General features: G+C 42.6%; 1 protein-coding gene across 3 annotated transcripts in view; it reads left to right on the top strand.

Annotated features, from left to right (window-relative positions):
• The window catches only part of SMYD3 (SET and MYND domain containing 3), a 1,661,405-nt gene extending 1,634,531 nt beyond the window's left edge, over nucleotides 1-26,874 (top strand). For all 3 annotated transcript variants that reach the window (XM_063917806.1, XM_063917805.1, XM_063917807.1), the window contains exon 12: nucleotides 26,673-26,874. In XM_063917806.1, the coding sequence (XP_063773876.1) occupies nucleotides 26,673-26,774 (102 nt within the window). In that variant the 3' untranslated portion in view covers nucleotides 26,775-26,874. The remainder of the gene's footprint in view (nucleotides 1-26,672) is intronic.
• The last annotated feature ends 898 nt before the right edge of the window (nucleotides 26,875-27,772 follow it).

Genomic DNA, 27,772 nt, shown 5'->3' on the forward strand with positions numbered 1-27,772 from the left:
TGCTGGGAGTCGATTGTCATCCCAGAGGGGAAGTCGAAAGACCACTTGTACTACTTCAACTAAGCAATTGACTGTCCAACAGTCCTTTGTGAAAAAGATGAAATATGACAGCAGTCACCCTGCGGATTACTGAGGCCATAACAACTATGCTAGTGTTAGACATGCATCTGGTATCCGCTATTAGTGCAGTGGGATTTATACAGTTGATGGACGTACTGTGTGCCCGGTACCAAATCCCGTCTGGATTCCACTTCACTAGGAAAGTGATTCCCGGACTGTACAGGGACATTAAGAAAAGTGTCCTCAGTGTCCTGAATAATGCGGTTGTACCCACTGTCCACTTAACCACAGACATGTGGACAAGTGGAGCAGTGCAAAATAAGGACTACATGATTGTGACAGCCCCTGGGTAGATGTATTGCCTCCCGCAGCAACAACACCAGTAGCAGCATCTCACAAATGCCAACTCGTTCCTGGGCAGGCTACGCTGTGTATCACCGGTTTCTGTAAGAGGCACACCGCTGACCACCTCTTACGGAAACTGAGGGACATCATCGCACAATGGATTACCCCACTTAGACTCTCCTGGGGATTTGTGATATTAGACAATGCCACCTGATAAAGCTAAATATTTATCGTATATAAAACACTTTAAGAGGTCTAAGAACACTGTACGCTATCTACGTAAGAAGTACCGTAAGGGTACGCCAGTTGCGTAACGATCGCTCAACCGTAGTCGAGACGCTCAAGCGTCACGTTCGCTTACGGCCCAGAGATCACAGGCAGGCACGCTATTGGCTGCCGACTAACGTAATGATTCGCTATAGCGTAGCGGACGCTTGGGACCACGAGGAGATCTCCAGCGGTGCAGACGCTTACGACGTTAAACCTTTATATCTATACCATTAACAACGAAATATACAGTAAACCTTAGTGTGGTGATAGAGTGTAAATGCAACCTGGTGTAACCTGATTAACTACAAAGCTGCTTGGGCGTCACCGACGCTCAGGGAATACTTAACACTATAAGAAATACACAGATACCTGGGCTTAGGGTCCAAAACCTATTATATGTATTATGACTATTATACTTGCAAAAGAATCACAGTACAAAGCATACACTACAATATAACATAGACTAACTAACCAGATAATTACACAGGAAATACCATACAATACAATACAATACAATCAAGGGAAAAATAAGGGAAAAAGAGAGGAGAGAGAGATGGCTCATAATAACATCAAGACAATATGACTGCGGAGAAAACTTACGCACAAGGGGAAACGATCGCATGCGCCTCGATATCCAGCTCCCGATTATCAGCAATGAGAACCGTTGAAGAGAGTGAACTGGATACGGTCGGCCTGCCTATTTATGCCCCACACACAATACAATTCAATGGTTCCTACAATCTCATTGTTCATTGGACACAGGAATTCGTCTTCGCATTATAACAAAAGGTCATAGGTTGATTCATACTGGTGGGCTGTGACTGTTTCCAACTGTTCAGGTGGGTGGGATACTGGGTTTCCCGCCGCATGACTAAGTAAGAACAAATAATAGTAAATGGACATAAACTTCTTATGTCCATAACTATTCGCACGAGCGACTAATCCGCTCCAAACCAACACCGGAATATTGCTATTTAAATACTCTTCCGATGGGTACCAAACACTACTGTATTACTCCTGTCTGACCCTTCGTATCAAACAAAGAGGGATTTCTCTGTTCATGAACATTCTATATTAACCAAACTTTCAGAATCTATCAAAGGGACCATGATCTACAAAATACATTATTAGTGAAAATATGTAATGATTGAGTCGCACGCTACGATCGCATAAACTCTACCGTAAATACGCATACCATGCGCCTGCGGGTGCCCGCGACTGTGAGTATGTGCACACACGGGAGAGCGTACGCATGCGCAGCATGGACCTGTGTGAGGTGCAAATATGGTAGTGTGCATAGAGATATTTTTCTGACTTTGACAGTCCACCCTTTGGCAGTCAACAATAACTGCCACTTCCTGAAAACATTTCAAAAAGAGAAAAATATATGTTAGGGGTTAATACATTTACATGGTTGGGTAAAGGAGGAGAGAGGAGAAGGTGTGAAGAGGGTATGACCTAGTGAGATAGCAGAAGCATGTGTGTATGAATCCGTGCTTGGGGGTCATGTATCATCGTGCCGTACGTGTTTTAAATCAAGCTTCGAGGTATTGCGAAGTATACATTTGAATTCCTTCTTATCCCGCGGTACGGGTCTGTGGATGGGCTGTCAAACTTTACCGAGCTCTTTTTGGCTTTGGTTGTAACAAAATGGGGGAGCACATTTTAGTTGATGATACATGAATGGGGGAGATATGTGATTGCTGATATCTGTGCCTGTATTCCCTATCGACTATGTGTGTCATTACCTGAGGGTTGTAGAAATGAAGAAAAGACATAATTACGGTAAATGCGGTGGTATTCTATGTCAGGTAAATGTACATTCGTCGATTGAGGTCTTGTTTGGTGTCTGTTGAATGCAGTCTTCTTTGTGCTTTTGCCCATAAGGTGCGAGCAAAGCTGTCAATGTCCATAGATTTACAAAAGTGTTGGGCTAGCGTAATTTTAAAATTTCTAGGGAAACTGGGGATCCATGGCATAGTTCATCAAAAATCTGTGTATCAGGTTGTCAAACTTCTTCTTTAATCCCTCTGTTGTCTGTATATCGGCTCATCAAATTCCTCGTCCAAGTGGGTCTTGTTACCTTGGAGAAAACGGAAAAACAGGTGAAAGAAACGGACCGTAGAAATCGCATTTTCATCACATCATTGTTTCTACATTTGGGTCATAAATCAAGTCCAGGTTAATTACAGTTTCCTCACTCCTTAAACTCATTACCCTAGTACGATGATTGCACCTCATTAAAGCCTGACCGCATCTAAATATCAATCCAATCGATATGACAACACCTAAGATACATAGGAGAAACTTCCCAACATCCATTATGACTCCTTGAGCCCAGTCTCCTAAACCAGAAAACCAATTTCGCGGGTTCAACCATGACACCCAACCAGTCAGCTCATTACCTACAGCAGCAAGAGTGAGATTGTGTCTCCTGCGAAATTCCCACTTCAATTGGAGAATATCGTCCATCTTTTGGTCTATGACCTCGACCGGATCCTCTGTGTTATTCGTGATATACGTGCAACACTTCACGCCGTACTGTGTTGCCAATGTAACACAATATCCACCTGTCACTGCTGTGAGGTAATTAAGAACCATTCTATGCTGCACCAGTTCTGTTTTATAAGCTTGAAGTTCCCTTCCAGTATATCTAAACGTGTCATCATACATTTCAGTGATATTATCTAACAAATTTGCGAGCGCCGATATGTATTTATAATTCAGCACTCCTCTAGCGGTGCGGGTGAAATCTAACGCGATTAAGAATTGAATCCCGGTGGATTCACTTATCAGATCAGAGGCCGGATGCTCTGTCTTCTCTATCAGGTGTCTTTTAACAACGTGCTCGTAATGGGTGTGAGTATAAGGAGCTTGGGCACCACGGTGTATGTCTTTCATTTTGTCATGTGATACAGTCATTACTTCAGGCAGTACTTTTCCAATATAACACAATCCTTCAGAGTTTGGGGCAAGCCACTTGTACGCCTTTCTCCCGCATATGAAATATGCATCATCGGGGAGAACATATGGGACGGAGTAGGACATAACCATATTACACACCTTCCATGTGAAATCTCCTAACCCTAATTCTTCCATCTGTTTAGTACACGTATCAGGTTGTACGATATGTGCACAGTATCCTGGTGATACCTCTCCAACTTTAGTAATCCTATTTCCTAAGGTATACCTATACCGGAAAGATTTTCCTCTACTGGCTATGTGGCGTACAAGCTCTGTATCTGTAGGCATTCTATCTGCTCTATGCGAAAAGGTCATGGTGTGGTTACTCCATGACACTTCCCAATTTCCCGGTTTTCGGGGATTGGAGATGTTGAAACATAATAGGGACCTATCCACATGGTATTGGTGGAGCTTCAAACTAGGAGGGCTGGAGATATTAAACCTCCGGTCCACCGGTCTCCCACCATTTAACTCAAGTACCTCCCCTAACGTTAAAGGAAATGGTACTAGCCCTGATTTTCTGTGACCTTGAGGTACTTGAGAGCATACCCAACAATCTGTTTTATTAAGCACACTACCCACTAAAGAGTGATAGTCACTCAAGGGATGCCGGTCCATATGGATAGTAAAACTGGATTGGCATTTCTTAATACACCCATCCTCAATGACATTAAAACAGAGCCTACAGATACAGTTTTCTTCAGCTAATAATCCTTAAAAGAAAAATGTTTACAAATAACATGGCTGCTAGATCGTTTCCGGTACTCGCCTTTGCTTGGTGATTGGGTTGCTATTGGAAATTTACACCTCCATCTTTATCATCAGGACCTTTCTGGATCCTTTCACGACCTCACTGATACTCTCACCGGAACAGACTGCTCTGGTCAACATCATGGTCAACAGGAAAATCCAGATCACAGTCTCTTGGGGCAAGTCCATCTTACAGGAGGAGAAAAGAAGAAATTTGTAATGGGGGTACAGAAAATCAGTTTGAGGGGGAGAGAAACTTGTTACGATAATTAGTTCTCTCGTCTTGTTGTTCTTCTTGTTCTGCTGTCTTCTCAAAGGTGCTGTCTCTCAGTCTTCCAAACGAACATTCTGGTGATGCAATATTCCCTCCAAACCAGCGATCTTTCTGTAAGGAGCAAAAATCTTGCATTACCATTTGTCTAACTGATGGGTGACATACCATCTTTAAAACATGAAAGCATGAGTGAGAAGAGAGAGAAAACAACAACAGCAAAAAAAACAAAGAGAGAGAACAATTTATGTGCATGTGTATATTACTTAAATCAACAATAGCCATCAATAGGAAAAGAGAAAAAAAAAAAAACATTTTTCAAACATTTCAAAACACTGTCAGATCATCAGGCTGTCATATCTACATGTCCAATGGTTTCCTTGCGCAGTCCCTCCCCCCAGCACTTCCATATTCCATTGTCTGTATCTGGCCAGAATACATTGGTGCGGATAGGTCATGCTGGGGTTTGGTAGACTTCTGCAAAGACCAAGTATGTATGCAATGTTTGAATCCTACCAATAATCGTCAGAGATGGGGAGAGAGAAAACGAAACATTTCACAGATACATTTACAACGTTTCACCCGGTCATTCCTGTGTTTTCAGGGAATGACCTCCCAATTTATTAACTATAACCTCAGGCTTACCATCAGTCCTAATGATCACCTTTCCTGACTGCACATTATGGGTGTGGGCCAAAATTTTTCCTATATGATCCCTGATTATAATTTTGTGTGTTATAACTTTGCTCATTTCTTGGTCTAGGGGGTCTGACTTTATGTGGGTTATTACAGTTGCTGGCATAATGCCCTTCTCTTCTACAATTATAACAAATCCTTGGTTTCCTCCAAGTGTCAATGACCTGAGGTCTTGGTTGATTTGATGCCTCCTCAAACGCTCGGATGCTCATCGCCATCAACCGTTCTCCCTGCGCTTCCCTGGTTCTTTGGATATTGCGGTCATGCTCGATAGCGGACTCTCTTAATGCAGCCACCGAGATGCCTCTCCAGTGAGGTATGGAGGTTTGTACCCTGATTTTTAGTGTGTCTTTTAAGCTGTCCATTAATACAGACACAGCTACCTCTCTGTGGTGTACGTTAGTGTCAATGTCATCTATACCCGTGTACCTAGCCATATCCTGCAGAGCCCGGTGAAAATACTCTGATGCGGATTCACCTTCTTTTTGTTTTATTGTAAAGATTTTATTCCATTTTACTACTGTGGGAAAATATTCTTTCAACTGTAGATTGATTCTTTTTACATTATCTTGGTTATACTCGTTTGTTAGTGGCACTTCCTCATCTAGCTTACAATCAGCGATAAATTTCAATGAATCAACATCGGGGGGTAAACATGCCCTCAAAACTGTCCTCCAATCTTTGTTATTTGGCTCTGCAGTATGTCCTAGCACTCTAATGTATCTTTGACAAGCAACTAAGTCTTTCCTGGGATCAGGAAATTCAGACAGAATTGTTCTTAATTCTGTTCGGGAAAAGGGGCAGTACATGGCGATGTTCCTGACGGGAGTGACTCCTGAAGAGTCAGTTTTCCCATTTGGTACTGCAATTACCCTGACAGGATTAAGTCCAGTAACGTCATTCTGAATTGATTCCACGATATGAGGTACATTTGTTTGTGCGTGATGTATAATACCATACGTACCTGTGGACACGACCTCACCTGACCCTCCGTTAGGGGGTTTGATTACAGTCTTTACCGATTTGGTCGCGTCCACCTGGATGTCTTGTGTGATGGCTTCTGGAAGAGGTGCCGACATCGTTCTGGGCTCACTTTCTTGTTGGTGTTCCTGAGGAAAGTTTGACATGGGGTGCGACTTGCATGGGTTAATAGTTGTACATTCAACAGTATTACAATTATCTTTGTTACATTTATTACACTTATTCTTATCATCTATACTACAGTTGCTAAGAGCGTTTTTATTGTTCACCCTTGTGCTTTTCTCCGCAACCATAATCCCCTCCATTGCCATGTCTCTCCTCTCAAGATGAAAGTTAGGTAAGTAAGTTACATTTCTCTGCATGTCACTTTCCTGTAGCCATATCTGCAAACAATCATCATTTTTAACTCGTTTCCAGGATTTTATGAGACCGATCCTCCGCCTTAAATTATGCAACACCTCTAAGTCAAAACTACCTATCCCGGGAAATGGTGCCTTATCCCCCGCAGTCATTCGTGTCCATTCATCACAAAAGGTCTCAGTGTGGGGACCATACCTCCTCCACATTACTAACCGAGCAGACCCTCGGGGTCTGCAAGCCTCTGGAGTCTGAATCCTGACCTCCGACCGTCTCTGTATTGTGCACTTGGCTGCCATTGTGGACCTTTCTAACACAGAAAAACTTCCTAAAATGCACCAAACACAGAACTTCGTTGGAAATCCTTAAAGCTCTTCCACTGAACTTCTTCTGCTCCGGGTATCTCCGGTCCGCCTTCTAGCAGACACGTGTAGCCGTTGCAGGCCCTATCTTTAGAGATTTTCCTGAGAAAATTCCCTTCCTTTTTCTTTACACAAATCACGCTTGCATGTGCTCCCTACAACACGTATGAGGGCAAAATTTACGCATGGATATACGACCTCATATCACGTTGCGTTATTGGTCACACATACAACCGTGCGGTCCAATCGTACCACTTATAGACACTTGTTGCCCATAAATGGTAGGATCATTGGCCAGAGCGTAATACAACGAAAACTTTATCACACTCTGTTGCACGTTTTCACTTCAGGCCGTGCTCATATATCACACGGATCACAAAGTCCACAAAGCGGGATTCAATACCGTTTTATCACATAGATCACAAAGTCCACAAAGCGGGATTCAATACACTCATACCGTTTTCAACCCACTATCATTCTTATAGTTTTCTGATCAGAAAAAAATCATTTCCCGTAGTCTGATAGCTCTCCCCAGAGGTGTTGCAGTAAAGTAAGGTATTTAAACTAAGTTTTGGAAAGCTGAAATCAATTTGTGCTATTTATCGCTTTGCGTTACTTATCGCCTGTTGTTTGAGTTACGTGGGCGTACCCAGACGCTCCGTTGCGTAATATACGCTGCGTGCGTCGGCCTTTGGATTGCGTACGCAAGTCTTTGTTAGAGACACGTGTACGCAAAGCAAAGATCCACCGTAACACAATTTATACTTTTATCAATGTAGATGATCCTTGATCATCTACCACACACCACACTGACTTCGCCTTATCTCCCAGGCAAAAACTGTGTGTTTGTCTACACTTTAACTATATTACCTTTACTCAAACTATTGAAATAGCGGCAAATCTCTCTCAGCACGTTTATCAACTATAAACTGGCAAACAGGAGAGTGACATACGAAAATACACAAATGAAAAGGAAATGCAGATATATATGTGTGCGTGCAAGACAGAAAAATAAACAGTTTTAAAAGACACTAGCGTTTTGCTCTTACCTCCGGTTCCCGGATTCCTTCAGCACCCTTTACCTAAGCGAAGCAGACGCTTATCCCGTCAGCACTACGAGGGATACAACCTCCCGCCCTTTGCTGATGGATAATGTCTGCTGATATTACCTAGTGCAGATATGTGAAGGACTGGACGGCCCCCAATTGATAAAGCTAAATATTTATCGTATATAAAACACTTTAAGAGGTCTAAGAACACTGTACGCTATCTACGTAAGAAGTACCGTAAGGGTACGCCAGTTGCGTAACGATCGCTCAACCGTAGTCGAGACGCTCAAGCGTCACGTTCGCTTACGGCCCAGAGATCACAGGCAGGCACGCTATTGGCTGCCGACTAACGTAATGATTCGCTATAGCGTAGCGGACGCTTGGGACCACGAGGAGATCTCCAGCGGTGCAGACGCTTACGACGTTAAACCTTTATATCTATACCATTAACAACGAAATATACAGTAAACCTTAGTGTGGTGATAGAGTGTAAATGCAACCTGGTGTAACCTGATTAACTACAAAGCTGCTTGGGCGTCACCGACGCTCAGGGAATACTTAACACTATAAGAAATACACAGATACCTGGGCTTAGGGTCCAAAACCTATTATATGTATTATGACTATTATACTTGCAAAAGAATCACAGTACAAAGCATACACTACAATATAACATAGACTAACTAACCAGATAATTACACAGGAAATACCATACAATACAATACAATACAATCAAGGGAAAAATAAGGGAAAAAGAGAGGAGAGAGAGATGGCTCATAATAACATCAAGACAATATGACTGCGGAGAAAACTTACGCACAAGGGGAAACGATCGCATGCGCCTCGATATCCTGCTCCCGATTATCAGCAATGAGAACCGTTGAAGAGAGTGAACTGGATACGGTCGGCCTGCCTATTTATGCCCCACACACAATACAATTCAATGGTTCCTACAATCTCATTGTTCATTGGACACAGGAATTCGGCTTCGCATTATAACAAAAGGTCATAGGTTGATTCATACTGGTGGGCTGTGACTGTTTCCAACTGTTCAGGTGGGTGGGATACTGGGTTTCCCGCCGCATGACTAAGTAAGAACAAATAATAGTAAATGGACATAAACTTCTTATGTCCATAACTATTCGCACGAGCGACTAATCCGCTCCAAACCAACACCGGAATATTGCTATTTAAATACTCTTCCGATGGGTACCAAACACTACTGTATTACTCCTGTCTGACCCTTCGTATCAAACAAAGAGGGATTTCTCTGTTCATGAACATTCTATATTAACCAAACTTTCAGAATCTATCAAAGGGACCATGATCTACAAAATACATTATTAGTGAAAATATGTAATGATTGAGTCGCACGCTACGATCGCATAAACTCTACCGTAAATACGCATACCGTGCGCCTGCGGGTGCCCGCGACTGTGAGTATGTGCACACACGGGAGAGCGTACGCATGCGCAGCACGGACCTGTGTGAGGTGCAAATATGGTAGTGTGCATAGAGATATTTTTCTGACTTTGACACACCAATATTGTGTGTGCATTATATCTGGGCAAATTCCAGCACATCCCATGTTTTGCACATACAATTCATTTGGTGGTGCAGAATTTTTTGAAAAATGATAGGGGCGTGCAGGAGATGCTGTCGGTGGCCCGAAAAATTGCAGGCCACTTTCGGCATTCAGCCACCGCGTGCCGAAGACTGGAGCGCCAGCAAACACTTCTGAACCTGCCCTGCCATCACCTGAAGCAAGAGGTGGTAACGAGGTGGAATTCAACACTCTATATGCTTCAGAGGATGGAGGCGAAGCAAAAGGCCATTGAAGCCTATATATACACCTATGATATAGGCAAAGGAGGGGGAATGCATCTGACTCAAGCGCACTGAAGAATGATTTCCGTGTTTTGCAAGGTTCTCCAACCCTTCAAACTTGCCACACGTGAAGTCAAATCAGACACTGCCAGCTTGAGTCAGGTCATTCCCCTCATCAGGCTTTTGCAGAAGCAGCTGGAGAAATTGAAGGAGGAGCTAAGACGGAGCTATTATGCTAAGTATGTGGGACTTGTGGATGCAGTCCTTCGTCGCTTTGCCAGGATTCAAGGGTGGTCAATCTGTTGCAATCAAAGCACTACATTTTGGCCACCGTGCTCGATCCTAGGTTTAAAGCCTACGTTGTATCTCTCTTTCCAGCAGACACAAGTCTGCAGAGGTTCAAAGACCTGCTGGTGAGTAAATTGTCAACTCAAGCGGAACGTGACCTGTCAACAGCTCCTCCTTCATTTTCTCCCGCCACTGGGGCTGCGAGGAAAAGGATAAAATTTCCGAGCCCACTCACTGGCGGTGATGCAGGGCAGTCAGGAGCAAGTGTTGACATCTGGTCCGGACTGAAGGAGCTGCCAACAATTACTGACATGTCTACTGTCACTGCATATGATGCTGTCACCATTGAAAGAATGGTGGAGGATTATATGGGTGACAGCATCCAAGTAGGCATGTCAGGCAGTCCGTATGCATACTGACAAGAAAAAGAGGAAATTTGGGGGGCCTTGAACAAACTGGCTTTATTTCACCCAAGTTGCGCCCCCCCCCTCCATTGTGTACTCCGAAAGAGTGTTTAGTGCAGCCGGTAACCTTGTCAGCGATTGGCGTAGGAGGTTACTTCCACAAAATTAATTATAAATTCCTCCAGGGAGACATTTACCAGTAATTGCCTTCAGAAAGTGCACAGGGACCTGTGATGGTGGATTCCAGTGGGGACAAATTAATACTCTCTGAGGAGGAGGATGTACACACTGGAAGGGGTGAGGAATCGGAGGATGAGGACGATATCTTGCCTCTGTAGAGCCAGTTTGTGCAAGGAGAGATGAATTGCTTCTTTTTTTGTGGGGGCCCAAACAAACCAATCATTTCAGCCACAGTCGTGTGGCCGACCCTGTCGCTGAAATGATTGATTTGTTAAAGTATGCATGTCCTGGTTATACCACATCGTACATTCCATCTTGCACCTCTTATTTTTTTCTTTGCATTATGTGCTCTTTGGGGCCTAGTTTTTAAAACTGCCATCCTGTCTGCCATTGCAGTGCCACTCCTAGAAAGCCAGGTGTTTGTGTCGCCTACTTGTGTCGCTTAGCTTAGTCATTCAGCAACCTCTGTGCAAAATGTTGTGCCTTATTGATAAGTGATGATGATGATGAGGACGAGTACGGGCGAGGGGACTCTGCATCGGCAAGTACATACACACTTGCACAGTGCAGGGGACAATGGTGTGATCTGTCGTTAGCAATAACTTCTGGATGACCCTGCAGCAGGGCTGACTGGAAGATGTCACCTGTGACCGCGAGAGAGCGGAAACAAGGCATACACACTTAAGGATATGCCTGATTTGTCATACCGATTTGCCTGGAAACAACAAATTGATGTGATATCGGGGGTAATTCCAAGTTGATCGCAGCAGGAAAGTTTTTAGCAGTTGAGCAAAACTATGTGCACTGCAGAGGAGGCAGATATAACATGTGCAGAGAGAGATAGATTTGGGTGGGGTGTGTTCAAACTGAAATCTAAATTGCAGTGTAAAAACAAGCAGCCGGTATTTACCCTGCACAGAAACGAAATAACCCACCCAAATCTAACTCTCTCTGCAAATGTTATATCTGCCCCCCCTGCAGTGCTCATGGGCCCTCATTCCGAGTTGTTCGCTCGCTAGCCGATTTTCGCAGCAGTGCACACGCTAAGCCGCCACCCTCTGGGAGTGAATCTTAGCTTAGCAGAATTGCGAACGAAAGATTCGCAAAATTGCGAATAGAAATTTCTTAGCAGTTTCTGAGTAGCTCGACACTTACTCTGCCACTGCGATCAGTTCAGTCAGTTTCGTTCCTGGTTTGACGTCACAAACACACCCAGCGTTCGCCCAGACACTCCCCCGTTTCTCCAGCCACTCCCGCGTTGTTCCCAGAAACGGCAGCGTTTTTTCACACACTCCCATAAAACGGCCAGTTTCCGCCCAGAAACACCCACTTCCTGTCAATCACTCTCCGATCACCAGAATGAAGAAAAAACCTCGTAATGCCGTGAGTAAAATACCAAACTTCTTAGGAAATTTACTTGGCGCAGCCGCAGTGCGAACATTGCGCATGCGCAGTTAGCGGAAAATCGCACTGATGCGAAGGAAAATAACGAGCGAACAACTCGGAATGAGGGCCATGGTTTTGCCCAATTGCTAACAAACTTGCTGCTGCGATCAACTCAGAATTACCCCCATCGTTCTAGTGTGTATCCACCCAAACAGTAATGTGTTTGAAAAATGACAGGACCTGATTGGATAGAGCAGCATTTCAGATTAGTAACAAGTGATAACAAGAATATCACTCGTGGTTAAATCTGAACCTAAATGTGAAGAAATATTGGTATAACAATTCAGGAAAGAAAAGGCATATACAGCGTAATCCACATAAATAAAATGAAAGGGGAACCCCCTGGGCAGATTGCTATTCTTGCATACTACCATACCAGCTAATTATGATTTTGGAAAACTAATCAATTTGCAAACAGCTAAAATCCAATATGGCAAATGTGCTAAAATCTGTTTGCAATGAACATAACACAGTTATTTGGTCTTAAAATATTCAGATGTCTTGATTTCCTCTTAACATGTCTCACAAACAAAGGTAAATAGCTAACATGAGCTCTCATTAATAGAGTATGAAAGCACCAGCGTCTCATTTAGCTCCCAATTCCATTTTCCTGTAACAGACCCTGTGCCCCAACTCCACTGCATGTTCTCATTATGCAGAAAAATGCGCAAAGTCATTTGCTGTGTGAGTCACATCAACTCATTAATTTTAATCAGCCTGGGATGAAATACAAAGTACCAAAAGAGCTGTGTTCTTTTCTATACCATATGTGTATAGTGCAGTTATAGCAAATAGTTTTTTGTCATCATGGTCCAGCATTGTAGTAATCAATCTGCATCATTTTATGTGCTTTTGTGATTTTAGCCAGCAAAATGCATTTCTGTGTAGATTAAAGAGATCTTTTTTTTTTTTTTTTTTGCTTCAATTTGTATGCACAAAGAATCGTTTATTTCAATATATTTCCATTCTTTCTAATCTTGATGAATGAGAGATGTGTGGTTGGCATCAGGGCTCTATTACAATGTGGAAATATTGTACTCTTTTATGCATATTCAGGTTTCCTAGGTCACACAGAACTTCTGAGACTTATGTGTGGTCTCACTGAGGCTTCAGATAACCGCAGTATATGAAAGGAAGACAGTTTGATGCAAAAGAAAATAAAAGCATAAAATATACTTTTTTCTTTTTAGAGAAACTATAATAAAATCAACATTATAACCCACTGTGATTCAGTTATGTGATGCAAACAAGTTTACCAAGTAAACATAGAATAGCATCCGGATGTGCTTTGATCCTGGATGATCATATTTTTATTCAAGGTTGTTAAACAAAATCATCTGTTAATTTACATAGTCAATTAAAGCACATTTTCATCTGTCAGTAACATAAATAGATTCAGCCTAATATCCTCTTCACACCATCCTACTGTATATATACGAACTGTAGTAGACAGAAAAATGTTTTTAGACACTTAATAGGTTATACAGACTGGGCCTATGTGCATTTTATTTTTTTTGGTGGTGGGGGGGATAATTGCAGTCTTTGCACTACACTTTTATACATCTATCACTTGCGAATCCTCAACTACATGGGTTGGATAACCCATGTTAATCCCGTTCACACTGCATCGTGACTCGGGTCGTTCCTGTGTCCATCCCTGTTCACTACCTGGGTTGGATTGCCGGGTCACTCAACCCAGGTTATTATTTTTTTGGACCCTGGTTATTGCGGTTGTCTGATACCACTTTTACACCAAAAACCCAGGTCAGACCCAGGTTTCTGGACACGGTCCCAACCCAGGTCAGAGCCCATTTACACTGTACATTGGACCCAGGTTATTCCCAGGTCAGCCCTATTTACACTGAACCCATGTCTGCCCTGCATGTCACTCATAAACACTTCCCTGATGCGGACCTCTGCATACACATGGGATTTGATGAGCTTGTCTGAAGAGGTTAGGTTTTCAGGGAACGCTTGAATGTTTGGAAACTAGAGGAGAGTCTTATTGTGCATGTTAGGGCATTGCACAGAGTGGGTGCAGCCCAAAGAAAGTACTGCAATCATGCATGGGAGCGAGTAATGCGTGTGGACGGGAGATCTTGTGAAAAGCACAGAGGTCGGGTTGGGAGATATTTTGAGATAAGCAAAGAGATAAAATAGGTGTAGTTTGGTTAATGGCCTTGTGTGCGATTAGCAGTATTTTATATTGAATACAGTAGAATATAGGTGGTCAAGGGAGGGACTGACAGAGTGGATCTGCAGACGATGATTATGTATTGGAGTCTGGATTTAACTGTGTTTTACATTGTAAAAAGAACATTTATTACTAACACTGTCTAGACATAGGTAAGCTATATGATGTATAAATTGGTAAGGTAATATACCCCAACATATAGCTGGCACATATACTACCCTCACTGCCTGGACGCATGTCGTGGTAATGTCAAGCTCTGAACAAAATGCACATTTGATGCATCTATATTTTAAGCAAATGGTCCAACAGAGCCCTGTATTTGATCATCATCAAAGTAGCCTTCACTCTCTCTCCTTCCCCGCTTTGATGGATCGTTCTGATTATAATGATCCTTTATTAAGAATATTGATATGGGACCTCCAGTTACAGATAGTCAATAAATAGTTTAAAAGTTCATGCACCGTATATTAAAAAAAATGGTATATTTGTGTTTAAAAATAACATAATAAAATTGTTTTAGATAAGTTTTAACTAGATGTTCTTGACCTAATTCATTTTCCAAAAAAACCTGACAATTTCAGAGCGGGTTTTGGGAAAAAATATTAGCCAGTAAAGTAGGATTTCACCAGCAGGGCTTCAGTTTAAAATGTAGAGAACGCTTTCTGGAAAAAAATACTGTATTTATATTGTGATCTTGGCCTGCTAATATGACACTGGAGTTCTTCCAAGAAGACAGTTCTTATAGTGCAGAATCAATAACTGGGGAGATGTTAGCGAGTCTGAAAGGAACAGCTGGCAGAGTGCCATACTAATATGTCAGGGAATGCATCAAAAGCTTATGTGGAAAGGGCAATACACCACCCTCATTTAGATAATGAATAGATAGGCAGTCCTTTAAATGTATCATATTTTCTATACCAGTCAATGTCAGATCATCATTAAAAGCTGTTAGTTCAGTTTCAGTCTTTATGCCCCTACAGTGAATGTTAGTAATTTTAACAGACATTTGTTCCTCCAGCCACTGTGAATTTAACCTTTGAACTTCCCCTAATCAAGAATCCAACTTGGGGCTAAATTTACTAAGCTGCGGGTTTGAATTAATTGATAAAAAGCAGTATTACTCAAAGAATGTTTTGACCTTCTAGATAGGATCCATCGTTGATGCCCGATGCAGAGTGTTCCCAGCTAAAGGCTGTCCCGCTGGGAACACTCTGCTATCTTACCGTGGTTTACAAGTCATGCAAGATTATATAATGAAAAAAATATAAATGAAAAAATAATAGTGGGTATCCCATGCAATGCATAACCAGCCCTGGGTTATTCAGCCTAGTCTGGTAATTAAATAAGGGGGGGGGGGGGGCGATATGGGGTCCCCCCTATTTGTCATTTACCAGCAATAGGCTGAAACAGCCAGGGCTGGTGATAGCAGGAAAGCACACATCGTGTAGTTCACAGGTGGTGTGTGACAGTTGGGAGCACACACCTGTGTCTGTATAGATAATGGTGACAGCGTACAATGCACACTGGCAGTGCATATCTGGGGTCACTGGCCTCTGTAACGCTCTCTCTTTTTGAAGGATACTGGAGACTCTCAAGGGCATGTCCTTCCAACATGAAGGATGGAGCTGAAGACGAGCAGACATGCCGCTCATGTGCAGTAGCGCACAAGGTCAGAGGTTGCCCCTCTGGCAGTCCAGGGTCCTGGAGCCAGACAGAGAGACAGCACAGGGTGCTTTCTCTTAACACAGCTAACTAGCTGCTTGTGTGCCAGCGTATTTGAAGTTTACTGGAACTGACAGGGGCACGTCCTTCCAGCGTAGAGGATGGAACTAAAGACAAGCAGACACGCTGCGCGAAGGTTGCGATAGTCCGAGTCCTGTCGCCGGATGGAGAAACAGCACATTGCGCTCTCTCCTAAACCAGCTAAGTAGCTGCTTGTGTGCCAGCCCGGATTACATTCAACTACCTGCTTTTGTGCCACCCCAGCATACATACAGTACATCTATCAGCCAGTGTACAGTATATTTGAATAATGTTGAGCTGAATCTATTTGTAATTGACTCTGTTGGCCTTTCGCAAACATAGCAGAATTGTGCATTATCCAGAATGATTTACTGGTCTAAGTTCATAATTCAGCTTGGATCGCAATTGAGATAGAAATTGCAATTTTCCCAATCCTGCTTCTGCGAAAAACTGCATGTGAAGAGCCGCCCAGAAAGGGCAAAATACGATCACTGATGGACTCGCAAAATTGCTATGTGTACGCAGAAATCAAGTACCACCAACACTTGTGGTTGACCCAAAGTTACTCAGAATAATGAGAATGCAATTACACTGTTGCCATGTTTATAGTCGCAATCCATTGAAACTGACGTCAGATACATGCCCCCAAAACTACTATGATCTGCCTGTGTTTTTCCAACCACTCCCCACAAAACACCATGTTAACACCCACAAATGGTCACTTCGTGTCAATCAAATTGCGATTGCATTTCACTAAATTACAATCGCAATTTAGCCCAAGTGCAGTGCATTTGCAGCGCATGCGCAGTCTGCAGATAATCACAATTTTGCATCTAAAGCTGCATAAGGCCCTGAAGCCCTAATTCAGGTGCTAATTTGCATTACAGTCCCTAGCTCTCAGAATACTTTCTCAAACTTTCTCCTATCTTTAGCAATCCTACCTAGAAACTAGAGATGTGCGGTGGACACTTTTCGGGTTTTGTGTTTAGGTTTTGGATCTGGATCCCCGCTCATGTCCTGGATCTGAATTGGTTTTGCCAAAACCATCCTTTCGGGTTTTGGATATGGATGATTTTTGAAAAAAATAAAATAAAAACATCTAAAATAACAGTATTTGGGGGTAATTTTGATCCTACGGTATTATTAACCTCAATAACATAAATTTTTACTCATTTCCAGCCTATTCTGAACACCTCACAATATTGTTTTTAGGCCAAAAGGTTGCACAGAGGTCGCTGGATGACTAAGCTAAGCGACACAAGTGGGCGGCACAAAGACCTGACCCATCTAGGAGTGGCACTGGCACTCACAGACAGGATGGCAGTTTTAAAGACTAGGCCCCAAAGAGCACATAATGCAAAGAAAAAAAAGAGGTGCAATATGGAGTTGTCTTGGGCCCTCCCACCCACCCATATGTTGTTTAAACAGGAAGTGCACAGTTTAATAAACCCATAATTTCAGCGACATGTGGTCCCCCTGGAAAAAGCTCGCCAAGTTCTCCGAATGCTAGCTGCAAACACCTTCTTTGATGACTTTTCACATTATGAGAAGAGGCAAGAGGAAGAGGACAGTGTCAAGAAGGTGATTAAAAATTAGAGAGGCAAACGCAATCAGGAACAACACACAGGCTTTCACCTCCTATTGGTGTGGAACAGAAAGGACTTCAACAAAGCAAATATATAATTATTAATTACACATTACTGGACAAACTGAAAAACTATGGGCCAAAGCCTACGAATTTGTACCCCCTTCTCCATGTTCAGGGATTAAGATAATCTCGGATTTAATGGTGGGATTCAAATAAACTGGTGTATACCACACGATCAAGATTGGATATTTTCCCCTTCACGGAGTCTGGAGACTTATTTTGTGAAAATCTCGTGGGTTTCTTTTTTTCCATGTTTTTGTTGCATTTTTATTTACATATTTTGTAGCAGATGACTTATTTTTGTTTTTCACAGCTCCCAGTTACATGCATGTGAGCATACCTGTGTGTCTTGTTTATTTTATTCATATTTTATTTTTAAATAAAGCAGCCCCTTAGATGTTTTAGCAGCCCCTCCTGAGCCACCACAGCATCCCCAGATGGTGCTGTGGGAGGAAGCACTGCTAACCTCTGTGCCCACAGCATGCCTCAGACTGCAAAGCCAGACATCTTCCTGTAAGCCACCATGAGACTCCATACTGGGCCTTATTCAGTAACTGTTTGTGCCTCACAGGAGCTCCTGGCCCATCTAGTGCTGCAGTGCAATGGAAAACTGATGCAATGCAAGATCACTGAAACCCTGTTCTTCCAACACCGCGAGGTCTTGCGATAACCCTACACAGCCCTTAGGAAAAGAAGATCCCTGTACAACAAATGCGAATCTTCTAAATAAATAATCCCAAAATGCGGAACATCAATAATAAATCAAAATTAAGTTGACTAATTGGAGCCATTCATTTGAGTGAGTCCCTAACATGAAATAATTGAGAAGAACCTCTCTCTAATGCTCCTGTAGAAAATATCACTTTTACCTCTCTGGCAGTTGCGCTGGATTATGATTCAGTCTTTTCTGAGTCACACTTACTTTGGCCACAAATGTGATCTTTCCCCACTTTATTTAAAAACAATCAGAATAGCAATTCCCATTTCCACCTTTGTGGCTATGTTTTCACAAATCTGTTTGTGATGTTGAAGCTTGTTTCATATCTGTTCTAGGCTATCATTTAAACCTAGGATCAAGTGGGGGGGGGGGGGGCGTGGCTTGGCTTGGCATGGAGTAGCAGCTGCAGGTTGTAGCTCCTCACCAACATCCTGCTGATATATCCTGCTCCCTGCTGCGTTCTCGTTGGAAATTGCTCCACAGGGGTGTTCCAGTGTGCTGCATCTTTTGGTGTTTGTGCTGTGTCTCTAGCTGCAGAAAAACCTTGGCATTGCGGAGCTGCGTAGTGCGGCTTACATCCTGGGTGTCGCGGCCGGCCTCGCTGCCTGACATTGTGCTGTGCGCAGGTTCACTTCCGGCTACGGCTCTCCTCTCCTCTGACCGCTCCGGCTGGCGGGCTGCTGATTCGGGGACTGCTGGCGCTGACTGGCGGCGGTGGGAGACTACTACATCGCCGGGATTGACCGCATTTTTACTGTGGCCAAACTTACCTGCTGCGGATCCACCACTTCTCCTACCCGACTGTCTACCATAAGCTGAATGCGGGGCGGCTTCTTCTGAGTGGTGCTTTTAACTCCGTGTCTGTGCCGCTGCTGTCGCCTTATATTGGGAGCGGAATCCTTGCATTTTGGCCGACCCTGGGAGCAGCTTATTGAGAGAGTGCTTTCCCGCCGCGGAGACGCCATCTTTTGACCGGGCCCCTAGGAAACCTGGGCACTTCATAACTTCTCTCCTATGCTTCCCTAGTGAGTGCACACCTTTTTTTTCACTCTAGCTCTCTGCTGAACACTGAGGTCTCCTTTATCATGAACACACGGAACTGCCATTTCTTCTGCGTTTTATACCTCTGATATTGCCTGTTTGAGACTGGACCTTTCTATTATTTCTATCTGCTATTCAGTGCTTCTTTACATATTACTGGCTTTGGTGAGGCACCCCCTGCAGCCATGTTTAACCCTGCTAGTACCTCTGAACATCTAATCTCCTCTATCCTGAAGGCTGTTATGTAATCTGAGAAAAGGATTCTTGCAATGTTTGGAGAAGAGACTGTTGCTGTGCCTGTTTCTCCTGAACAGTCTGCCTGCCTACCTGTGTTGATGCCCTCGGAGCCCTTGGGTGAGCCTGTGGGTTCCGCTACACAACAAATTATAAATAAATTGGGGGAGTTGCGGATTAATCCCATGCGTATACGCCGTTATTCCTGGTTGGCGATAGTGCATGGGATGTCAGCGGCAGCCTCCATCTCGTCATTAGTGACTGTGTGGACCCACACTGTAATCTCATTCAGGGCCTCAAAATGTGACCTTTTTCGACACTGGAGAACTGTACTGTATCACATTGCAGTCCATTGAGGTGCTAGGGATGGGGATGGATTTCCATTCTGTAATTTTTGTGGACCTGAGGCCTTTACTCTTCTCTACTTGGATGATGCTGTACAAGATGGCTGATGACTCCATTTGTTTGCTGGTTACTGTTTGTGAATTGTTGGGCTATGTGGTTCCGGAATGGGCCCGTCCCCCAGACTAATTCTGTTTCTTTTCAAGTCTGTGTACTGATTCACTGTTGCCAGGACCCTTGCTATGTTTTATTTTCTCACTGATTCTCTCTAAAATATTGTCCATTCTCATGTTTTTTGTATGTCTTATTGGCATAACTTTGTTATTACATAGTTCCACACTATGTTTAATTTGAACATTTTTCATTTAAGAGCTTATATATCTAGATACGCATTGGAATATCTATTGGGTATAGCAAACACTATCCTTCATATTTTATGTTCACATATGTAAGTTTATACGTGGAAGTTCTACTATATTTAGATTTTGACCCTTTGATATTATCTTTTCAGTTGCCCCAGTCATATATCTATTTTATTTATCCTCGTTTTGGGGATCGGGTGGGGGGGTTTTTAGGGCTTAGACAAGTTAAGTAGTTTAGGTGGGGGGGTTATGGGGATCCAGGTATACCTAGGTTGGGGTTAGGTTATACACGGTGGGTGGTTCTGAGGTGGTTTGTTTTGGGGGGTTTTGTTTTGATTTAGTTAGAGACTGTAGGGTTTTGTTTTCATTTTTTGTTTTATTCTGTTTAGTTTTATGGCAGATGTCTCCGGAATTATATATATATTTTTTTCAATATTCCTTCAGTCTATGCCTATTCTATTCATGGTCTGCAATATAGTTATCTCTGTATCTCTATATTCCTCAGCTATAGGTTACTCTCACTTTATCCTGATATGTGAGCTCACATGGCGCCTGTGCGCTCTTATTGCTTAATGATATACTGATGAGTGCTTTATATATCCTGTTTTTGTTGGGCATGTATTGTAATTTTATTTGGTACACATTGTCTTACAGTACTCCTGTCTGCATATTGCATGCTCTACTGTATCTGCCATGATTGTTTGTTGTATTTTATTTGTTATTTTTTTTTGGTGGGGTGTTTTTAAAAAACTTACAATATGGAATACACAATTTAAAAAAAAACCTAGGATCAAGTACAGCAGCACCCCTGAAATTATATGGCAGCACCCCTTGACTTATACAGCATAGGCAGCACCCCTGGAGAATTACACAGCACAGCAGACAGGCAACAGCACCCCTGGACTTAAACAGCAGTAGGGCAGCACCCCTGGACTGATAGGGCAGAGGGGAAGCACCCCATATAGGGCAGCGCACCTGCAATGATGTGGTAAAGAAAAGACGTGCAAGATGGAATTGTCCTTGGGCCCTCCCACCCACACTTATGTTGTATAAACAGGACATGCACACTTTAACAAACCAGTCATTCCAGTTTGTTTCAGCCACAGTCCCAACCCAATCCTCACAGAGAAATAATATTCAAACAAAACCACATCATTTAGGTGTCAGTGGACTGCTTACGCTATTACCCAAAGTTTCTGAACTTGACAATGACTTACGCTATTACCCAAAGTTTCTGAACTTGACAATGACTTCCGATGAATGCGCTGACAGGTGACATATAAGGGAGGATGTTCCTAGGTGGTTAATGTCCTTACCCCTACTTATTATGGATTGATAAAGGCAACAGATGGCTTGACATCTGTTGTCCGGATTTGTGGAGAAATAATTCCACACGAAGAAGTGTTTTTTTTTTGTATTTTTCCCAGGCATGACAATGGGCTTTTTCATCCCATGACCAACAACTGTGTCCACTGGTACCTTATTCAATCAAACCACATCACCATCAGAATCCTCATCGTCAACTTCCTCTGCAGCGCCAGCTACACCCATATCCTCCTCATCCTGGTGTACTTCTACAGTGACATCCTCAATCTCAATATCAGCAACTGGACTAGCATTGGTCCTCCCAGTACTTGCAGAGGGCGTGCAAATGTTGGTAGGAGCCTCCTCTTCCCATTCAGTGTTTTGAAGGTCAGTCCTAGACATTGCAACCGCGGACACACTTGGACTCTCCTTGGGGATTTGTGATATCTCTGAACGCACAGTTGTTTTTTCCGCAGACAGTGCCAGCACACCTGTATTTTCACAACACCCCTATAATTTTACAGCATACAAGACAAGGCCAGTCTACATTTCTTTTCACTGCACCCATGTATTTTTACAGCATACAGGACCAGTGTACTTTTATTTTAAAAACAGCACCCTGTATTTTTACAGCATACAGGACAAGTGTACTTTTATTTTAAAAGCAGCACCCCTGTATTTTTACAGCATACAGGACCAGTGTACTTTTATTTTAACAGCAGCACCCCTGTATTTTTACAGCATACAGGACCAGTGTACTTTTATTTTAACAGCAGCACCCCTGTATTTTTACAGCATACAGGACCAGTGTACTTTTATTTTAACAGCAGCACCCCTGTATTTTTTACAGCATACTGGAACAGTGTACTTTTATTTTAACAGCAACACCCCTGTATTTTTACGCATACAGGACCAGTTTACTTGTATTTTAATAACAGTACCCCTGTATTTTTACAGCATACAGGAACAGTGTACTTTTATTTTAACAGCAGCACCCCTGTATTTTTACAACATACAGGACCAGTGTACTCTGATTTTCACTGCACCCGAGGATTTTTACATCAGAAAAGACAGGGCCAGTGTACATTTATTTTAACAACAGCACCTCAGAATTTTTATAGCATACAAGACAGGGCCAGTGTACATTTATTTTACTGCACCCCAGAATTTTTGCAGCATACAAGACAGGGCCAGTGTACATTTATTTTACTGCACCCCTGAATTATTAAAGCATACAGGACAGGGCCAGTGTACATTAATTTTACTGCACCCCTGAATTATTAAAGCATACAAGACAAAGCCGGTGTACATTTATTTTACTGCACCCCAGAATTTTTGCAGCATACAAGACAGGGCCAGTGTACATTTATTTTACTGCACCCCTGAATTATTACAGCATACAAGACAGGGCCAGTGTACATTTATTTTACTGCACCCTAGAATTATTACAGCATACAAGACAGGACCAGTGAACATTTATTTTAACAACAGCACCGCCTGAATTTTTACAGCATACAAGACAGGGACAGCACCCCTGTATTTTCACTGCATACAGGAGGACAGTGCTTCTGCCCCCTGTACAACACAGTGACAGCCAGGACAGCAACAACACCCATGTACAGCTGCAGCACCCCTAACAGCATATGAAACACCAGTGTCAGCCAGGACAGCACCCCTAACATCACAGTGACAGGACAGCACCCCTAGAGAGCACACGCTGAACCCACCCAATGCCACCACCCACCGAGGGAGACAGAGGATTGTCTCCCTCACTCTCCAAGTCCAGAGTGAAAATGGCGGTGATGCGCCGCTGTTTATATGGAATCCAAAACCCACAAGAATCTGACCTTTTGCCTTGTTCTGGTTTCCGAGTTTGGCGGGTAGTCCTGAGCCGGACTTGGAAACTGGCTCGGAACAGGATGTTTGGGGGGTTCGGTTCTCTGAGAACCGAACCCGCTCATCTCTACTAGGAACTAATCCATTTGGGGGGTTCGGTTCTCTGAGAACCGAACCCGCTCATCTCTACTAGGAACTAATCCATCACATTCCCAGTGCCGCTACATTTCCACTTGTCATTATTTGATGCCTAGATAAAGCCGATATACACAGGCAGAACACTCCAGTGGTGACAATTATTTCCTTCCTGGATTTGGGAGTGGATGGGGTAACTTTACTAATGCTTCTAAAAATGATAAGTGGTGATGTTGCCCATAGCAACCATTCAGATTCTGCCTATTATTTCTAGGATGCAACAGAGAAATGACAGCCAGCATCTGATTGGTTGCAATGGGCAACATCACCACTTTTTATTTGTAGAAGCTTTAGTAAATATACCCCGATTTTTCCAGTAATAATTGGACCAGCACAGAACTCCTTTAAACAACATTATATGCCAACATTCACAGTGAATCTGTACAAACATCTGAAAGTCAGACAGAGAGAATCAAAAAATCTAAAAGGATTGAGGAGACAGAAAATTTCAGAAATAAAGACCAAAAAAACAGTAATTTGGAAAAAAAATGAATGTGAAAATTAGGTCTTCACTTGATTATGGTATCATTATTATTATTATTTGTATTATTATTAGGTATTGATTATGAGATGAAAGTATGTCCAGGTGTACCATCGTCTCTTTTGGTATATATTTTGTTTGGCTGTATGGTGTATCACTCAGGTTGCCCTAACCCTAGAGCAGAGGTTCTCAAACTCGGTCCTCAGGACCCCACGCAGTGCATGTTTTGCAGGTAACCCAGCAGGTGCACAGGTGTATTAATTACTCACTGACACATTTTAAAAGGCCCACAGGAGCAGCTAATTATTTCAATTGTGATTCTGTGAGGAGACCTGCAAAACATGCACTGTGTGGGGTCCTGAGGACTGAGTTTGAGAACCTATGCCCTAGAGGAGTAAAATTGTATACCTTTTTTTTTTTTTTTTAACTTTTATTGAAGCTTAAACATGTGACAATACAGTAATTAGAATAACTACATAGCAATATATGAACACAAATCATAAGATCAGAAAAAAAGATAATAATAATAATGGATAATAATAATTGTACTGACATACAGTAGATTTAAATGGAGAAAGCCATATACTGTATATAATATGCAAAGTCTGAAAATTGGGGGGTCATTAAGAAAAGTACGGGATTCATGCCACAAGGAGTTGCGGAAGCATTTATATATTGCATTTTTACTATAGACTGCAGAACCTTAATGAAACTCTCCCAAGTAGTGAAGAGTAACGAGCCGCAGCGGTAAGATGAAATGCGGCTTCTTGTAATAGTGAGTCGGTGAGCGCTGGTAAGGATGCAGCGATGTGAATTGCACAGGGATTGTTCACCTGGACCAGGTGTGCAGAAGGCAGGTGTCTAACACCGGGTACTCGATAAATCCTCTCATCTGTGCAGTGCAGTGGGCAACGCAGGAATCATTAGCCGGTGACGCTTGGCTAATATACACCAGCCCATTCTGGAGAGGTATTACATGCATTATTATCTATCCGGTGAATGATAGAGCATATTATCTGGAACTGTGCTCATTCGTCTTACATCTTTCTTCTTAGCACTGTTGAATAGGATTTGATTCATCACCTGAGACAGCTATAGGTGTGCATTCAATTTTATTAATTGATTGTCTTTTATGATATTAAATATTTAAACCTTTCATACACGTTGTGCTCTCTGTATTTACAAAACTTCTGACACACAGCGCGGCCACTTTTGTTGTTTTCCAGTATTTTCATCCATCTTCACATAGTGGTTTGTGGCAAGCGCAGTGTCTCAGGAGTTTCTTTATATTTATATATATTGTTATTTATATTGTTGTTTCGGTTCACATATTCATATATTTGGGTGAGGCGCTGTACAAGTAGTTTTTTCTGTTGATCTAGTAATTGTTGTAGTCCAGTTCCAGTATTCCAGCTTGTTTCTGCATCCAGTTACTGCTACCTGCTTCCAGCTGGGACTCAAGTCCAAAAGACTTTGCAGTATAAAAAGTTATTCTTTTATTCTTTCACTCCTTCAGTCTAGCCACTGCTAGAGCACCAACAATTCTCATGAAGTCCACTAACCTACGTTCCTTTTTGTGCACACCACTCCATGAGGAGGAGTTGAATTAAGCATCTGCACTCAGTCCACACTCCAGCTGCTTAAGCTCCAGCCTCTCAACCCAACCCAAACCTTCAGGTGTTACACTAGTTCTGTACTAAACTCTGATTAACTGCAGGAGTGCTGTAGGTATGGCATTGGAGCCTGGATGGTGTAATTATTATCACTGAACTATATCACTGGAATATATAGCTAAACTGAAACACCAGGACTGGACAATATATGGCCACGCTGTAGTATTAGGGGATACACATTGTATTAATGGTTGTAATTCCACTAGGCTACCATAGACTGAGCAATATAGCCCACACTGGTCTAGCAGGAACTCTGCATCGTTTGGCCATACTCTGACCCAAGGAAATGCATAGTACACAAATGGTATGTGGACAGTATACAACTCTTGAATTGTGGTTGTATTGTTTTGGGTTTAGACTTTACTTGTATTGCCATAGCTATACTGTAATGTAAAGATGATAAGACATGTACTATACCTGAGAACGCATACCTGTTGATTACTATCTAATTCCCAGGTGGCTGCCAATGCAGTGTGAGAATTATATAGTAGTTCAAAGTTTAAATAGAAGACATGTATTAGCTTTGTAATATTGAATTGAGCTGTTCACATAAACCAAATGTATTGATTTATTTTGGCTTTTGAAAGTTAATGTATTTGTAGCTATTCTTCTTATTGCACATTGTTTAATTATATCTTACTGTTTTTCAGGCTTTTGATATTATGAAAGTTACACACGGAAGAGACAACTGTTTGACACAAGACTTAACAGAGCTGTTAGGAGACTGTGAGGTGGGCGTGAAAGCAACATAGAGAGATGGAAACTTCAGCCTTTGAAGAACAGATTCTTGTGTGTTGTTACCATCTTTCAGTTACCTTGCATAAGTACTGGGTTTACTTATACGGGTTCACTACGATATGCCGGCGGTCGGGCTCCCGGCGACCAGCATACCGGCGCCGGGAGCCCGACCGCCGGCTTACCGACAGTGTGGCGAGCGCAAATGAGCCCCTTGCGGGCTCGCTGCACTCGCCACGCTACGGGCACGGTGGTGCGCTACGCGCGCCACGCTATTTTATTCTCCCTCCAGGGGGGTCATGGACCCCCACGAGGGAGAATAAGTGTCGGTATGCCGGCTGTCGGGATCCCAGCGCCGGTATACTGTGCGCCGGGATCCCGTCAGTCGGCATACTGAGGACCACCCACTTATACTAGTCTGTTCTACATGTTTAGTTTAAAATTATTAATTGGTGACTTCAGACAAATTAGGCAAAATATATGGCATATTGTATCACAGAAATACGTTTAATAAAATTCCTACATTTGTAATATATTTAAAAGTTTCTTATACTTGTGTTCTAGGACAGAAGCTTTCCTGCCATTGCCTTGCGGTAGTAAGACTGAGGACAGTTATGTGCTATTATGCTAATTACTAGTTACCAGCCAATCAATATGATGAAACAACATAACAGTAATGTCAGCGCCGGCGGCTGTGCGCACCCGAACGGATCAATACTCTGTTGGGCTCAATCTAGTGGCCGCCAGCACACAAAACACTTGAATATCCCCCTATAGAGGTGAAGAGCAGCGTTAACCTTTTGTTATGGATGATATAGGATGATGATCTTTTATTTAGAATGCACAGACATTTTACAGAGTGCTGTAAATTATTGACAGTATAGAGGTTAATAAATTCAATAATCTGCTGTTTCTAAGTAGATAAAAAACAACTAAAATCAAAATAATGAAATGTGCTTTACTGGACATAATAATTATCATGCTATCAATTACTGTACCAGGTATTACTGATAGG

Source organism: Pseudophryne corroboree, chromosome 4 (assembly GCF_028390025.1).
Source record: "Pseudophryne corroboree isolate aPseCor3 chromosome 4, aPseCor3.hap2, whole genome shotgun sequence".
In the NCBI taxonomy this organism is placed as follows: domain Eukaryota; kingdom Metazoa; phylum Chordata; class Amphibia; order Anura; family Myobatrachidae; genus Pseudophryne; species Pseudophryne corroboree.